Source organism: Thrips palmi, unplaced genomic scaffold (genome assembly GCF_012932325.1).
Source record: "Thrips palmi isolate BJ-2018 unplaced genomic scaffold, TpBJ-2018v1 HiC_scaffold_8, whole genome shotgun sequence".
NCBI classification, from domain to species: domain Eukaryota; kingdom Metazoa; phylum Arthropoda; class Insecta; order Thysanoptera; family Thripidae; genus Thrips; species Thrips palmi.
This window is the reverse complement of record NW_023144635.1, coordinates 12,812,557-12,829,551: the sequence shown is the minus strand read 5'-3', so window position 1 is coordinate 12,829,551 and position 16,995 is coordinate 12,812,557. Positions and strand designations below refer to the sequence as shown.

General features: G+C 44.2%; 2 protein-coding genes across 2 annotated transcripts; one reads left to right on the top strand and one right to left on the bottom strand.

Annotated features, from left to right (window-relative positions):
- Positions 1 to 991: 991 nt before the first annotated feature.
- Positions 992 to 7,310, bottom strand: LOC117653635 (lactase-phlorizin hydrolase-like). Its single transcript, XM_034399441.1, has 10 exons — positions 7,112 to 7,310; positions 6,685 to 6,806; positions 6,025 to 6,159; positions 5,684 to 5,809; positions 5,243 to 5,423; positions 4,840 to 5,043; positions 4,373 to 4,485; positions 2,453 to 2,605; positions 1,771 to 1,874; positions 992 to 1,217 (listed from the first exon to the last, which is right to left on the bottom strand). The coding sequence occupies exons 1-10, from the start codon at positions 7,275 to 7,277 to the stop codon at positions 1,007 to 1,009; spliced, it is 1,515 nt and encodes a 504-aa protein (XP_034255332.1). The 5' UTR covers positions 7,278 to 7,310; the 3' UTR covers positions 992 to 1,006.
- A 6,708-nt stretch (positions 7,311 to 14,018) lies between these two features.
- Positions 14,019 to 15,918, top strand: LOC117653364. Its single transcript, XM_034398998.1, has 3 exons — positions 14,019 to 14,167; positions 14,817 to 14,939; positions 15,539 to 15,918. Exons 1-3 carry the CDS (start codon positions 14,144 to 14,146, stop codon positions 15,773 to 15,775), a joined length of 384 nt encoding a protein of 127 aa, XP_034254889.1. The 5' UTR covers positions 14,019 to 14,143; the 3' UTR covers positions 15,776 to 15,918.
- Positions 15,919 to 16,995: the final 1,077 nt, after the last annotated feature.

The following is a 16,995-nucleotide window of genomic DNA, read 5'->3' as shown; positions in this document are numbered from 1 at the left end:
AAACAAAGGAATAAGTAAAACATTTTAGTCATTAAGAAACATTGCATGCGACATGTCGCACGACACATGTCGTTGAACCTAGATAGCGACATTATCGTACAAGAACGAAATTCTTGTTTTCACCCCGATCAGGTCGATTTTGTGTGCCTATGTCTGGCAAAGGAGCTTGCCCGAGCTTGCCGATGGTAGGCCAGCGCCGTAGGCCAAGGTGTAGACACCAGGCGTGGATTGTTAAAACGGCGCAGCATCGCGAAGTCTGTTAGGACAAGCCACGGTCTGGCGTACACCTACCTTGTAACAAAGTATTTAAAAAAAAAGAGAGAAAATATTTCGTATTAACGCACTATTTCTTCGTATAACAGAGAGAGAGAAGCTCTCCTTTACGGCCTTGCGCAGCGCGCATGTAGCTCTTCGTATAACAAAGTAAATTAGTTTGTACTATGTATGCTCAAAATACTTCAAAAGGTATTTATTAGCGCGGAACATCCACGTTGTACCCACATGGAATATGCCTCGGTAGACGTCGTAGAAGTGGCGGGTGCATGGTAAAAGTTTGGCTCCTTCTGTAGTTTCCCCAGGAACTCCCCGACCTGCCTACTTTGTACAACTTACAAATGCATACTTGGCAAGTACACTCTAACAAATGCACATGAGTAGTAGCATGGAGTTTGGCGGTGCCAAGCATTTCAATTCTGTGATCAAACATATTGATCCTACTCAATAGGGTATTCCAACGCCCTCACAGAACGGAAGTGAGCAGAACGACATCAGCCGTCAAAAATTGCAGTTAATATGCGAAATCTACGCGGCGGATGAACTTCGCCGCGTAAATTTCTCATCAAAACTGCCATCTATCACTTCCGTTCTGGGAGAGCATTCGAATACCCTATAAATAAAGGTCATTTCTTCTGCAGTTCCGATACTTCCGCCTTAATTTTTTTGTGAGATATCCTCTTAACATTTGGGTCAGGTTCCTACTAAAAGTCACGAGTATGCCACATTACATTTATTGAAACCACGTAGCCAGCAGAAACGCAATTGCTGACAGGACAATAGAGCCTTGGAAGCCAGCCGAACTAGACGGAAAAGGAGTAGAACCAGCTTCGACGAGCGGCACAAGCCGAGTCTTCATCACCCTGTGGAAGAACGTCCAGGAGGCCTTCTTCGTGCGCTTCAGAGAGCCGCCAGCATAATCGACGTGGACCACGCCCCAGTGCCTACAGAAAGAAGAAAGGGACATATTCGTCCTCTGAATATAGAAAGGTCAGGCCTCTAGGGTCATACTGAAATGTAAGACCGAGAAAGGGTCATCGGTGTATAAACGAAATATAGCCATACTTTATTTTTTTTCACAGGTGAAGGTTGATATATCCACAAGCTAAACATGGGCCATTCACGCTGATGTCTGACCTTCTTTGCCATTTGAATATGACCCTTTTTCGGCCATACATTTGTACGTATGACCGTTTTGTCGTACTTTTTGTATCACCGAAAACTGGTCAGATGTCTCACGCTTCCAATTTCACTGCATCTGCACTCAAAAAGTCTACAAAGCAAAATCTTTGTACGAGGAAAGTGAAGGCCTTGTAATATTGCTTCGTTTCATGCAGAAATGCTTCGTGCAACGAAGCATTTAGCTTCACAATACGAAGCAATTCTTCGTAAACTTTACACTACCTTCGTTTTCTTTATTACAAAGCAATGCTTCGTGTTTTTTCCTTGTGCTGCTAAGCCCGCTTTTGTTACCATAAAAAAGGATGATATACTCACGCAAATCCGTGGAACTCGAATGTGTCCATCAAGCTCCACAATGTGTATCCGAACACTCTGGTCCCGTCTTCGTTGATCCCTGCCGCCATCTCACGTAGAAATGCCTGTACCACATATATCCACAATTTAACCAAAAAAAAGCAGACATCTTTTTAAAGCTGATTGGGTTTGTGGCTTGTTTTCTGATAGTCGACACGCGCCTTCTGAGTGCCACATAAGAAAAACAATCCTTATCTGCACTCTAGAAACTGAAGAGTGTGCAGCATGGCATGCTCCCCCAGGGAGTATGCCACAAAGCACGCTCCACCCTGGAGTGTGCTTGCAAGCACACTCTTCCCAGGAGCATGCTTGGCAAGCACGCTCTGCGGAGGAGCATGCTTCCAAGCACACTCCAGGATAAAGCGTGCTGCGTCGCTATTGCAAGGCCCATATGATCGAAGAGGCACGCCTTAATCCTGGAGTGTGCTTGGAAGCATGCTCCTCCGTAGAGTGTGCTTGCAAGCACACTCCAGAATGGAGCGTGCTTTGTGGCATACGCCCTGGGGGAGCATGCCATGCACACTCTTCAGTTTCTAGAGTGGACGTGCAGTTGTGTTGACCGAAATGTTGTGAATAGTATCTAAATACTTAATTCTAAGGCTAATTACATTCACAGTGTACACTGATTCATTTCGGCACTTACACTGCAATACACAGCGCGGGTGTCCCAGTCGTTCAGTGGGGAATCGTCCTGCGTTTGCAAGCCGTTCTCTGAGATGAATATGGGGAGCTGCTTCACGTTGTCGTACCGCGCCTTGACCCACTTGGGCATCTCACGGAGCACCCATGCACTGTTCTGAAGCAGGCATTAAAACATTTTAGGTCAGAGCGCACTCAGCCTCTTCAGTATCTTCCGCCGATCGATTAACGTAACGAACATCTTGTCACAAGTTTGTATGATATTAAAATTCTACTTTATAGCGCGGTCTGGGTCTGGGTCTGGGTTCGAATCCCAGGCGCAGGGCTGTGTTTTTCGTTTGCGGCCCGAATCTTGTGCCATCAGTACGAGTTTCCAACCACCACATAGCAAGAGAGTCGTTGGTCGAGGGTGCTGAGAGGTTGACTGCCAAGAAGGGGGTTTGGGTTCGAATTCCAGGCGCAAGGATGTTTTTCCTAGTTTGCAGCCCGAGTCGGGTGCCATCAGTACGAGTTTTCAACTGCTAAAGTACAAGAGAGTCGTTGGTCGAGAGCGCTGAGGCGTTGTCTGCCAAGAAGATGGTCTGGGTTCGAATCCCAGGCGCAAGGCTGTTTTTCCTAGTTTGCGGCCCGAATCTGGTGCCATCAGTACGAGTTTCCAACCGCCACAAAGCAAGAGAGTCGGCGGTCGAGGGCGCTGAGGCGTTGACTGCACTGAAGCCCATTGAAAAGGTAGACGCTGCTTTTAATGGATTGGACGGGAAACCCTTGCAAAAAGGAAAATATATGGGAAATATGTGTCAATATATTACTCCATATATGTTTCATGCATTGCCAATATAATTGTATCTTGCTCAATATATTGCAAATTATCTTGCGCAATACGTGGTTTATATATGGGGGTATATCTTGGTGCCCGTTAATATATGATGCATATATTTCCCCATATAATATTATCTTCGCGAAATGTATGTCTCAATATCTGACACGGTGCCCGTCATGGGATGGGGCAGGGTGAGGAGGGCCGACTTTTCAAGTAACTTTTCTTAAAATCTTGGCACTTGATGTTGAAAGGCGGCTATATTTCTCAACATGATTTCATGTTGTAAAATATATTGACGCCATATATTGAGCAGGGGCAAGGTTCTTTTCTATGCGTTTAAGTCTCCAAGAAATTGAGAAATCCTGTTTCACAAGTTAACTGGAACAGTTAGGAAATTTTAAACGTCTTTTTTTAGTGTAGTGCGAAAAGTTCGTCTAAGCGACCACGGTAGGATCACGATTGTATGTACTCGCATGGCGAGGTTACATTCTTTGATAATAGTAAAGGAAGTCTCTGAGTCGTCAGACTCCATGGTGTATTCACACTTTATATTGCCTACATATAGAGCAATGTATGAAATTTTTATATTTGCCACATATTTTTTATATCGGAAAAGTATCTTGCTAAATTATCTTTTCCACATATGTCGTCAACACATGTTGGGCCATATATTTTCTCCATATAGTGCCCATATATTTTCCATTTTGCAAGCGAAATGGCTTCAGTTGGAGAGATAGAGAGGAATGGCTTAATTTTTGAGTTGACACTGATATACGCGTCCTTCATCAGTGATGACCTAAAAAAAGTCCTCACTCGTAAGTCGCAACTTTTCATTGCTGAAGTATTTCTACCTCTCTCTCTCTCTCTCTCTCTCTCTCTCTCTCTCTCTCTCTCTCTCTCTCTTTTTTGAGCATTTCAGATTTAACGTCTTGCCGGTGAACAGCCAGGCCACATCCACGCCAAAAGAAGTACCTGGGATTTCCACTTTAGGTGAGTCCTTGAAAATAGACCTCTTTTCCCAGCGTGGCCGCTGAAGTATTTTCTGATATTCATTGCTACCGCATCTACTGTCATTGTATCAACAGGAGGTGCATTTTGACTTACGTGGTCGCCGAAACCGTCTGGGGCGTTGCCAGCGAGTCTTGCATCTGCACTGACGTCGGAGGCATTCACACTCCGACCACCGTACATGTTGATAGCCAGGAAGTCAACACGCCCTGAGGGCGAAAGTTTCATATAGTGGGGAATGTCACGGCGGCGAATAAGTAGTGATGTTCGCTTTGCAGTGATAACACTCTAAAAGCCTTGCGAAGTATTCTCCGGCATTGTTGCAAACTCTCTTACAAACTATTTTCATTGCATGCTAAGTATTACTTTGCAGCTTGCAAAGAAAATGCTTCGCAACGTTACAAACCAATGCTTCTCAACGTTGCGTACTTTTTTCTTCGCAACTAACGAACTACATATTTCTTTGCAATGCGAACATAAAAGTTCACATGGGAGTTCGTAATGCGAAGCCGGAGAATACTTCGTGCTGCAAAGTACTTTTCTCTAAAGCCTGATACCCTCACCTTTAACGAGTTCCTTCTCTTCGTCAGTGAAGGAAATGCCCCTGGACGCCTTGACTCGCTCAGAGAAATCACCAAAGACGAAGGGGTCCACAGTGAGGCCGATGCCAGAGAGTTCGTTCATCTTTACTGCGGCCTCGATATCATCCGACGAAGAGGGATCTTTTGCTCTGGCGAATATGGGACCGGCACTAAAGCCTATCATACCTTTCACAAACATCAACATTTTTATTATGATCTCAGTTTTGGATGACGGTTTCGAAGATAAATGAACAAACGTTTAGATTGCACAAATTCGTGCAATTCAGGCGGCACACGCTCAAAATGTGAACCGCCCCGATACACGCGTTAACATGAATGCATTGGTTCTATTTCGTACGAAATTGTTCTCAACGCACATGCATACCTTTCTGCGATGACTTGTACTTAGTTTCATAGATTTTGTGCGCCTTGGCGTGGGAGAAAAGCATGTTTTTCAGGCACTTGTTCTTCTCCTCAATGGTCACAGCGAAAGCTGGTCCCAGAAAGCCTGATCCCAGATAATCGCAATAAAAGGATGGCTCATTCACAGTCTGCCAGTACTTCACCTACAAATAAAGCAAATAACAGGATAAGTAGGCATAAACGAGCATATTTGGCTGACGAGTCCCGTGTATTTAAAAGTTTGCGAATTTCGTCTTCCTTTCACCCCAGCGCGAGAACCTGGGTCAGGGTCAAAATGTGACGAAACATAATTGTTTCATATCTCCGGACCTTGTGGTGGCTTGCACGAAGAAACTTGCTGGCTGCATTACTTAGTAAGTTTTTGTCATTCAATGTTATTCGAAGGGTTCGTGCGTCGGATTACCTTATTGCCGTAAGTTTGGAAAACAAATTCTGCGTAGTCCGCGAAGAGGTCTGATACAGTATCACCCAGCCACCCGTTATCTTCGTCCTGCACGGCTTGTGGAGTATCGAAGTGGAATAGAGTCACCTTGAGCAAAAATTTTAAAAAAATATTATTTTTGGTTAAGAATTTGATTACTTTCCAGTTTCAAACGCCAGAATGCCACGATATACACGGCAAAGACGGTCCATGCTATTCCCAGGTAGCCCATTGTGAAGACGTAGGCGATTTCCAGGGAGTCCCTCAGAAAACCAAGAACCGTTTTCACCGTGTATGAATTGTGAAGAATTGAAATAACGTACGAAGGGTTGAATGTTATTCGCAAGTAACGTGTCGATGACTTTGTGATAGAACTGGACGCCTAACTCGTTGATTTCCGTATTCCTCGCTTTTGGAAAAATTCTCGTCCAAGAAATAGACATTCGAAACACGTTAAACTGAAAAGAAAGAAACACAATTATTTGATGAGGGACCAAAGTATGAGATGAGCGCAACGAGTGCCCCGAGAATGAAATAGTCTTGACCAGGGCTAAACTTTTGCGAGTATCACTTTATTGCCTGAATTTGGATAAATTGGGTATTCACTAAAATTTGAGCGATAAATTAACCCTCACCAAATTATAATTTTTTTTCGGGGGTGCACACCTTGCCCAAAATACGTTATTGTTCAGTGTAATTCGTAAGTTCAACTTGCAGTGCACGAAAATCCAGAAACGCGTCAAGCTAAGACTTTTTTCGAAACGCCCCGCCCAAAGAAGCCTTCTTTGGCGGAAAACTGACGCGCAGCGTCGCAGTTCGATGGAATCACCCGCCGAACATACACCGAAGCTCGGTGGAAGTGACCCAGATAAGTTTTAGCGCGGTTACATGGAAGATTTAAATAGAAAGTCCCTATCACCGATAGCTTTTCTGACAGCAAAAGAGGCCCCCCTTTGGGACTGATATTAAATGTCCCAACTCACGCCAATCTCCTTGGCTATTGCAATGTCTTCCTTGTAGCGATGGTAGAAGTCACACGCCACGTCGCCGTTGACCGTCATGTTCGCGGTGTGGTAGGCGACGTCGAAAACATTTAGACCCTTTCCTTTAACACACAAGAGCAGAGTAAACCTTTTGAAGAACATAACAGCAACCAGTGGGCCAGAAGACCGGCGGCCAAGAATCCAGACCCGTTTATAGCTTCAGAGTCGCTTCCAGGACTCAAAGGGAGCGCGTGTCGCCACCAATGGATTCCTCGTTCGGAAAGCAATCATAGACGGGTCACACGTTGGAGACGAGTCCCATTTAGCAACTTGGAGCACGAAATGCGCCCGGGATTTTTGACCACCTCCACCGGACTGATCAAAAGGGGTGCCAAGTATCCAGGCCCCGCCCTAACAGTGTACATACCGTCCTCATTCCAAGCGCCCTCAATCTGGTAGGCACTGGTGGCTGCGCCCAAGAGGAATCCCTCCGGCAGAGTATACTTGGCGTCATCGCCACTGGCCCGAGGCAATCGGCTGGCCCTCGACAGCCCGCAGGCTGCGAAGACGCAAAGTAGTACTGTGAGCCTCATTCTGCGACTGGGTGAGAGGCGCTGCCAGCTGCGTCTTTTAAGTTTCCTTCAGGTGGCTTGCCGTTGAAGGCTGCCTTGCCTCCACCTGACTCACAAACACCACACCACTCACGCATGCCATAATCTCAAGTGCAAGTGTAGTGGGTGATGGGTAATCTAAGAGAAAGTGGTTGGTAAGGTCACTGAAAAGTGATCACTAAAATTAGCCAAAAGGATCGTCCATGTACTACGTTGTCACCTAAGAAGGGAGGGGGAGGAAAATGCTCTGATATGTATACGTCCTGAATATAAATGGAAGATAAGGTTAGGATATGATTCCATGTGGCAGGACACAAAATTTCTCCACAACATGATTACGTTATGGTTACACTAGACTTGTCTCCAAATTCCACTCTGTTTAGGAAATACCGACGGGGTACTGACCCCCCTGAACTGAACACGGAGTACTATTTCAAGGTAAATGTACGCCAGACCGTGTCTTGTCGTACCAGGCTTAGCGATGCTCCGCCAGTTCCGACCCCTCGTTGAAAAGGTCGTGGCGATACATAGAATACCGCAATAAAATTTTTCAGTCGGTCGAGTCAGGCGGCGGCAACGGCCTAGGAAGCGCGTGAAGCCATGCGCGAGTAAGGTGCATTGGTTACTTATTTTGCTTCGATTGTAAGATCTAGCCCGTTGATTGCAAAACGCTTTGCACAGATCAAAAGAGCACAAAATTTGGGGTGCATTAGGCCTAGTAGACTGCCCGATACTTCCAATTCAACCGGACACAAGGGTGGAACCATTTACATCAACATGGCGCATTCGAGTTTTTCTTCAATTTTATGATTTCTCGTGTTTGTAGGTGTTTTTACTGCACCTTAATAACAGGTAAGGTGAGAGTTTGGAGAAGAGCAATTAGCCTAATGCACCCTAAATTTCAAGCCCTTTCCATCGGTGCAAAGCGTTTTGAAGAACACAGTCTAGTTTTCATAATCTCGAACAAGTGCGCAACCTCTGCACTGACGGCGCGAGCATCGCTTCACGCTCTTCCTAGGCCGCTGCCACCCCCTGGTCGAGTCCCTTTATCAAAGATCCTGACCTGGCCCTGCCGAAGTCTGGCTCCTGGACCTCCCCTTCCGGCCCTTCGTTGAAAAGGTTGTGGCGAGACCTATCGAAAACTGCAATAAAATTTTTCAGTCGGTCTGCCCCGTGAAAGGTGCCCAGAATCTGGGTCTCTGCACAACAAATGTCATGGGACTTTTTTGTCCCACGATTTATGCAAATTTTAAGGGGGAAGACTCGTCATTCTCCGTCAAAAAATCAGATTTTGGTTTATGAGTTTTTTGAATTCTTTGTGTGCAACCCTTGAATTGGGTGGCTGGCTGGTTTCGAAATTCAAAACCGTTTGGCCACAGGATGAAATAATGTAATTTATTTTCCACAGGATAGGTTAGACCGGTCTAACTTAAAAGCCATTTTACTCATTTGCAATATTTTGGGTCTTGCGCGCACGATTGAAGCCAGATTGTTGCTTGTTTTGGCTTCATAATTTTTCCAATGTTTCACCTCTATAAGGTCGTCATTCTGAACTAGGATATCTTCAATCGGACAAGGGAAAGAGGCCAAAAACAATTATTGAAATGTCAAAATTTGAATACTTTTTTTGGTACACCTAAAAATGTAAGTTACAGGCACTTTGGTACCACCTATTTCAATTATCCTAGTTCAATCTACAGTGCCAGGAGTCCTTTTGAAGGAGAAACAAAGACATTTATGATACGATGCCGCATTTTTAAAAAAATCATGCGCGCAGTGAATTTTTTGCCTATTTTCGAGGTTTAGCAGAAAGACTACAGATCCTAGGTTATAAGGCCTAGCGTCAAACTGGTTTTTTTTTCAAAAAGAACCTTTAAGAACCAGCTTTTTATTGGAAAACCCCACTAACCTTAAAATTTATTGGAAAGAGTTTACATGAAAGCCTGAAATGTGCTCAGAAACGGGGCGCCATTTGACGCCATCAAAAGTGCACTGAAAATCCAAGTGTGGGACAGGCATGCACTAGATAACGTGGGACACCGTTTGTCCCACGCTTGTAAGTGTGGGACACGGATTTGTCCCACGCTTGTAAGTGTGGGACACGGTTTGTCCCACGCTTGTAAGCGTGTAACACGGTTCGTCCCACGCTTGCAAACGTGGGACATTTTGTCCCACGCTTACAAGCGTGGGACAGTTTGTCCCACGTTATCTAGTGCATGCCTGTCCCACACTTGGATTATCAGTGTGGAGCGTGCGACAAAGGTGCCGAGTCTCAGGGCATGTCTACTAATGGATGCCGGGAAAATTGTCTTCTTAATAAGAGGAAAAGTAGCGATATACATCGGCAACTTTGACCCGTCCCGTACATCTAGAAGTTTGCGAATTTCGCCTGTGTTTAACCCTAACGGCATTTGAACCTGAGTCTGGGGTCAAAATAGATGTTATATCAGCGCCCTCAGAAACATCAGAAACAATGCAAAAACTTGAATAAAAAGAATGTCCAAAATATACCCCACTGGGATTTGAACCCGGGTCGAAACTTCTCCGATTTGATCGAAAATGGCACCGTTGGATTTGACTCGCCGCCCCGATTCCAAAAATACCCCTACATGCCTTTCTAGCTGTGTCCGTTGCCGAAATCCTCCTCGACCCCATGTAGACCATGATGCACCTGCAGCAGCACCCCTGGGGCTCGGATCGGATTTGCTGCCACCGGGCGGTTCTTAGGGTCACGCAAGGAGGCTGCATACCAAATTTGGTCAACATTGGACCACGGGAAGTCCTCGGACGAACGAACGGACGGACGCACAGCAGGGATCATACTATATGCCCGTCCCTCCGGTATTTCTTTTTTTTTTTTTTTTTTTACAAAAAATACACTGGACGGGCCAAAAAGTATAAATACGTCTGCTCAAGAATTATTAACACTTTTATTTTCAACTGTGGGGAAGCAAATAGTCCCATGTTGAATTTCTTCCGGTGTCTCAGTGTCACGGCACAAGTGCACACACCTGGTCTCATTCGTTGTCAGCGGTTCCTCGATTCGTTGGTTCCGATTCCGCGAATTAGAGGAACGCGCAGAACTAGGTGCGATAATGCTAGTGCGCTATCACACCGTAAGTCCTTAACGACAAGGCAGGAAGTGACTCAGCGCTCTGCATGGTGAGTATTCAGTTACTATTTCTCTTCTTTCTTTCTTTTTTTCCCTTTTTTTTGGGACCCAAGCTGTTTAACAAGTGGCTCCAATCTAGTGAAAAGATTTCTTTACTTTCATTGGATCAGACTTAAAGATTTCCTTAAATATAGTATTCCATATCAAAGTATTTACTGAAAAATTAGGAGGCTTACGCATTTAGACCCAGTTGGAGCGACAAAATATGTGCAAACATTTGTCGTTTCTTTAAAACATGCCTTGCCCCTATAATGTGAACGGAAATGGTTCATCTTATCTTTGCTATCTTCCTCGACTCATGGTTAACAGGTTTTGTGTTTTTCATCCTAATGCATTGAGTGATTACGCAAAAAAACTACATGAAGCAAAGAAACACCAGTGATATTATTTTAAATTGATATCAAGGAGGGGAGACTCGTTCTTTAACATGGTTCACTTTCCTCACACTCCCCTACACACTAAATGTCATGGGACTTCTTTTGTCCCACGATTTATGCAATTTTAAGCACATCCGACGCTGATACAATTTTGTTCCCGTCTGGCGACACATTTTGTCCGACGCCTGCTGCAACTTGTACTTTCACTAGACAATTTGTCCCGTCTGGCGGACACAAAATTGCATCACCACCGGATGTGCTTAAAATTGCATCATTCGTGGGACAAAAAAGTCCCGTGACATTTCGTGTGTATTCCGCCCACGCTCTAGAAACTGAAGAGAGTGCATGGCATGCTTCTCCTAGGAGTCAACCACAAAGCACGCTCTTCCCAAGAGCGTGCTTGCAAGCACACTCTTTCCAGGAGCATGCTTGCAAGCACACTCTTCCCAGGAGCATGCTTGGCAAGCACGCTCTCCCTAGGAGTATGCTCTTGCAAGCACTCTCTAGGATGAAAGCGTGCCTCTTCGTTAGTCCATATTCCAGAGTGTGCTTGCAAGCATGCTCTTGGGAAGAGTGTGCTTGCAAAGCATGCTCCTGGGAAGAGTGTGCTTGCCAAGCATGCTCCTGGGAAGAGTGTGCTTGCAAGCACGCTCGTGAGAAGAGCGTTCTTTGTGGTTGACCCCTAGGAGGAGCATGCCATGCACTCTCTTCAGTTTCTAGATGAGCGGTGGTGCCTTGGAGTCCTCATGAAGTGCAACGTGTTGTTGGTTCTTCGAAGGCACCATCAAGACAGTCGCGCACCTAGTCCTCGCACTGTAAATGTCTTACGGTGGAAGGCTGCACCAACATGTTATGGTGGAGATTTTCTCCATAATACCATTCGTCAAGATGTCCATAAGGTACAGTGAATTCTGAATTCTTGGTTCCTCGGCTCCTTGAAATTGCCTACCCGCGAGGAAGGATCTGTAGTTTAGGCTACACTGGAAAAATATAATTTTTTTGTAATTGTCTATTTAGATTTAAAAGAGAGATTCATGTACTGTAAATACAATTAAACTGTTAGTTAAGTGCATAAAATGTAGTCAAAGCATAGATAAAGTATAGAAAACTATAGTTAAACTGAATAAAAAATAACAGTTATTTCGGACAACTGTAGTTTTGCTGGTCAGTTTCCGACAGTTCCCACCCAGTTGTCTCCAGTCCTTTCCTCTGTTTCCACTGTAGATCTAAGAGAGTTCTTATTCAGATTTTGCTGTAGTTTATAATGTCTTCGTGACTATTTTTTTTTAATAATAAGCTGCACCCTAAGTGCAGAAGTTGCGTATTTTAAAGTTATTGCTTATTTCAACAGAAAATCTTGTTAATCATATAGATCGAGTACTGTTTCGTCTCCATTTCCAAATGATGGGTTTCTTTGAGTAAAACCAAAATAGTACTATACACCTTTTATTAATTGAAAATGAGTTTTCAGCATACATGCAAACTTTTCGTGTTGAACTAAAGGGTCTAGTCGTCAGAAGTATGCCCTCGTCAAATGGGCTGGTCGTGGCCTCTATGAGGGCACATACACTCACAACATCAGCAAGGAATGGATCTTGAATTTAGGACATGTGAAGCTGTAGATGCAGAAATACTTTCCCTCTTGACCAGTGCTGTTGTCTGGGAAACCAAAAAAAACAACAAAAAAACAGGTATTAGTTTTCAAAATAATATGCCAGAGCTACTGATTAAATCTTAATTTATACTAACAAATCGTTCACTTGCTCGCCCTTATTATCACAATTAAGAGAGAATTATGGCTGTAGTGTCGATTTCTTTATAAACTGTGATAAGGGCAAGCAAGTGAACAATTTGTTAGTATAAATCAAGATTTAATTAATTCAAATTATAAACGAAGGTGAGGAACATTAATTATTCACTTCATTTGCGTAAAAAAAGTCAAAGAAAAAAAGCTGCATAAGTAAGTTTTTCACTCAATTGTTCAAGAAGAAGAAACATTGAAGTTCTAATGAAACATTAGGTTAACATGATCAGTGATCACAAAACACAAAAATAGTCAATCAATAATTCAAGAAAAAACCATTAGGTCTAAAATAAAAGATGTCGAGAAAGCTTTAGTCGGACCACCCCAAACCGAGCTCTTGGGAACACCAAAAAGTAGTCAATCATGTGCCTGGGATGAACTTTAGGCCACAATATTTTATCATGGGAAGCATCTTCATTAAAATTTAGGTCATACGGATCAAAATTCTCTTCCCATACCTTGTTTGATATGTTCCAAGTTCAAAATCTCCCGCCATATCAGTAGTTCGGATTAGGTCCGTGAGGTAGCGCCACGGGTCGCCGATGTTAGCAGCAGGCCAGAGTAAGGTAGAATAGTATGTTATAAAGTCAGCTGCACCACCATAATATGGAACATTTTCACCATAATACGGAGAATCTTCACTGTACAACATTTTGAGTGCGTGCACCGCTCTGCACTGCGAGAAAAGATCACGGTAAATCCTGTACTAATCAGCCTGGAGTAATCACTCCAGACTTCACCGTACTTTTTTGAACAGGCAATAACGTACTTTTTTACAAGGAATCCCGTACTTTTTTACCCGGCAATCCCGTACTTTCAATACTTATATACCAAAACTGCTATAATGTTTTCAGTTCGTCGACCCTCGTTTTTCAAGATCCTGATGTACGTAACTGCTGAAGTCGGACTCCTGGACCCCCCTTCCGACCACTCGTTGGAAAGGTCTTGAGGAGACCTATCGAAGGGTGCAATAAAATTTTTCAGGCGGTCGACCCCTTTTCTTCAAGATCCTGATGTGGACAATTCTTGGGAGCGGCCCTTGTTGGGACCAGATCTGGTCCTTCCTACGGCATGTACTATACGAAAGAACGGTAACTATTGTTAAAAAACTACGGAATACTTCGTAAAACAAGTACGGTAAATACTGTAGACTGTACGGTGGATACTGGTTTTTGAAGTACGGTAAAGTTTGGCCAAAAAATTATCCAGGATTTACCGTCATTTTTTCTCAGAGTGATTGCTCTCGTGGAAGATCTCTTCAAAACTGCATCGATTTCAGAAACTTCTTCAGCCACTATTCTAACGAATGGGAATGTTGTGTGTTATGGTGCCGTTGCCACAGTTCCCGGTAAATTCGTGCCTCTGAGGCCATCAAATGTTCAGGTACAAAAACGAGTTGCACGACTGCAAATAAATGTGTGCATGGTCATGTAATGCCTGTCGTGAGCGGTTGCTTAAATAAGGCGGGTGCTGTCATCGTGATCAGTCTTCGAACATGTTTTCGTGTTTGACTGCTACCGTAAGTTTCAAAACCTCACTGAGAATCCAAACGCTATGAGTAGTGTCAATTGGTGCAATGCATTTGAAGACGTTTTCATTACACCAACTGGTGCAATGCTTTTGCATTGCAATGGCATTGCACGTATGGTGCAATATCTCAACGCATTGCACCATACGTGCTATACTCATAGCGTTTGGAATCTCAGTGCTGTACAGGATATTTTGACGGACCTCTAGCCCGAAAGTCAAATAACAAAAAAAAAAGAACCAAAACCGCTTTGGCGCACAGACAGACGGTGCCCTCTCGAGTAGGTCTATTTCATGTCATTGCACCACGCAAATACTGAAGGCCCTATTCGAAATGAGTACGTCGGATAAGATGAAAAGCGGAAGTCAGCACCGGGCAGAAGGATCTGCAGAGAAACTCACGTTCAAACTTCAGTTTAGAAACTGCAGTTGCAAAACTGCCATTTTTTCTTACTTTTACACCCAGATTCATCTTTAAATTGAGAGAGAACTGGCTGTAAACTAAAGTTTTACGAAATAACTGGTACTTTTTACTCAGTTAAACTACATCTAAACTACATTTTTTCTGTGTGGTTAAAGTTACAGATCCTTCCCCTGGGGCCGGTCTTGAATGGCGAAGTGGATGTTCGTTTTGTTTGTAGGTCGTGGCTTTGTTGCTGGTGAGCCATGTGGCTGATCCGGTCGTATCAACGCCTGCCAGAGAGGTCAGGAACGTTCTGGGAGACGCATTCGGAGCGGTCCTAGGAGCAGCTTCCGGTGTAGGGGTGAGTTGGCCCTAGGTCTATGGAGTGTTGCGAAACGACGGAACACGAGTCGTAATATTCTTCCTGATCATGGATCCTTCATGCCTCTGGATTCGAGAAGATTCGTATCAAGACATTTCCACTCCAGACCACCCCCTGCTTATAGAAAGCTCAAAAGTCAGGGTTAAATCAGAAAAATTTAGTTTTGCGGAAACAGCGAACAAAGTTGATAAGGCCAATGACCAACCTCATAGTTGTTGTAGGCTGTACGTTGTGGAGCGTACGCGTGTCAGGAAATTTGTGCGAAACAACGCACTGTTTCTCGCTTGGTTACGCACAAGGTCGTGCATTTTGAAACGCATGCACAATTTTTTGCAAAACCTATGCACTGAAAGTAATTTAGTGTGCAAATTTAAACGGAATCGGGAATCCAAAATTATGCCTCCGAGATCTGGGCGCGTAAGCGTCTTTGAGAATGGGTCATTGGTGCCATGCGAATCATAACCCGATGAGCAGTTCCCATAAATAGGCTGTGCGCAACGTGCTGTGATCTGGGGTCAAAATCACGGAGGCCTAGCATCGCAATAAGGAGGCGTTAACGTTTCTTTCCACTTTTACAGACTGCACTTTCAAATCAAGCGAGAAAAACCCAATTCAGCAAGTGTCTGCAGTCGTCTGCGAACCAAGTCCCTCAGGGCAATGAGATCCTCGTCAAGTATCTGTTCCACAACCTGCGAACTTGCGTGGACACCAAGCAGTCTGCTAAAGAAGCCTCGGCTTGTTACGCATCGGTCAACAGCGTGCCGGCAAATCAAGTTTTCGCTAGCCACGTCATTTCTTGTATGGGGCTGAAGTAAGCGTGAAACGGGGAACCCACGCACCGGCGAAAGCGTTGCAAGAGCACCTCTTTAACAATTACCTTTCCCCTTCTGTTGTCATTAGAATCTCGTTGCGTCTACAAATCAAATAAAAACGGAACGGACAATATTGTAATGTGAAATATTGCTGAGTTTATCATCCTTCCTAGTCCCTTCCAAACTGATACCGAATGTCACACTCCTAAAGGTTATCACGGCTCGTTCCCTCATGTTATTTGTTTCAGCAAAACCACACTGTTCGGAATTCTCTTTGTAAAATTACGATAAGTTTGACGATCAATCTACCACGAAATGAATGCTAAAGGGCCGCCGGCCCTTGGTATCACCCGTGAAGGCCTTTTGTGCAAGGCAGCAAATTTATAGCTGCTCTTCAAGCAGTCCACGTGAAGAATTCTATCACAAACAGCTAGCTAGACTGAGGCCATCTATTCCATACGTAGCTACTTTTACTCTATTCTTCCCTACATTTTGTGGTATGTGGCGTGTGGCCCACAAGGACCACTGTGTCAGGAGGGTACGGAAATTCCTGCAAATAACTTGTTTTCGTCCATAACATTTGTTCGTTAAATTTTAGTTGCCATGCTTAAAGTTTTTTGTTTCTTCTGTAAAATGGTCAAATTGGAGTTGGCCCTTTCTTTCCCCTCTTGCAACAAGTCTGACCAATACTTGGCAAGACTTTTTGCCTCGCTATAAATTGGCACAAAGACTTGCTTCTTAATTTTCAGTGTATGTGGATGTCTCGAGTTGTTTCACTGATGATTGGTACCCTTCCTGGAAACTTCGTGCCCCTCAGGCCATTAGGAACACATACGGCACGAGTGGCACGACCGCAACCAATTGATTGCTTGTGTTCGGCCATGTATACCTGTGAGAGGTTCCTTGAGAATAGCGGGCATCCCTCGTCCTGCTCAGTCTTCGATCATGTTGCTGTGTTTGCCTTCCACCGTAAGTTCCAAAACCTCTATCAAGGCAATCTGTTTGATTCTAGTTCGTGTTTTCGGTCGGGGCCGGGTTTTCTCCATCGCCATTTGCACCACACAAATACTTTCAACCTTCCTCTGAACTGGGTTATTAATTTCTTATGCCCGTAAAACCTGACCCGCATAATCCATGTCTATAGACATTGTACACGTTTCCGGTCTAAAGTTACTATTTGAGTGTTCTTTTCGTTGCTACACTCTAAATATGGGGTGCCCAGC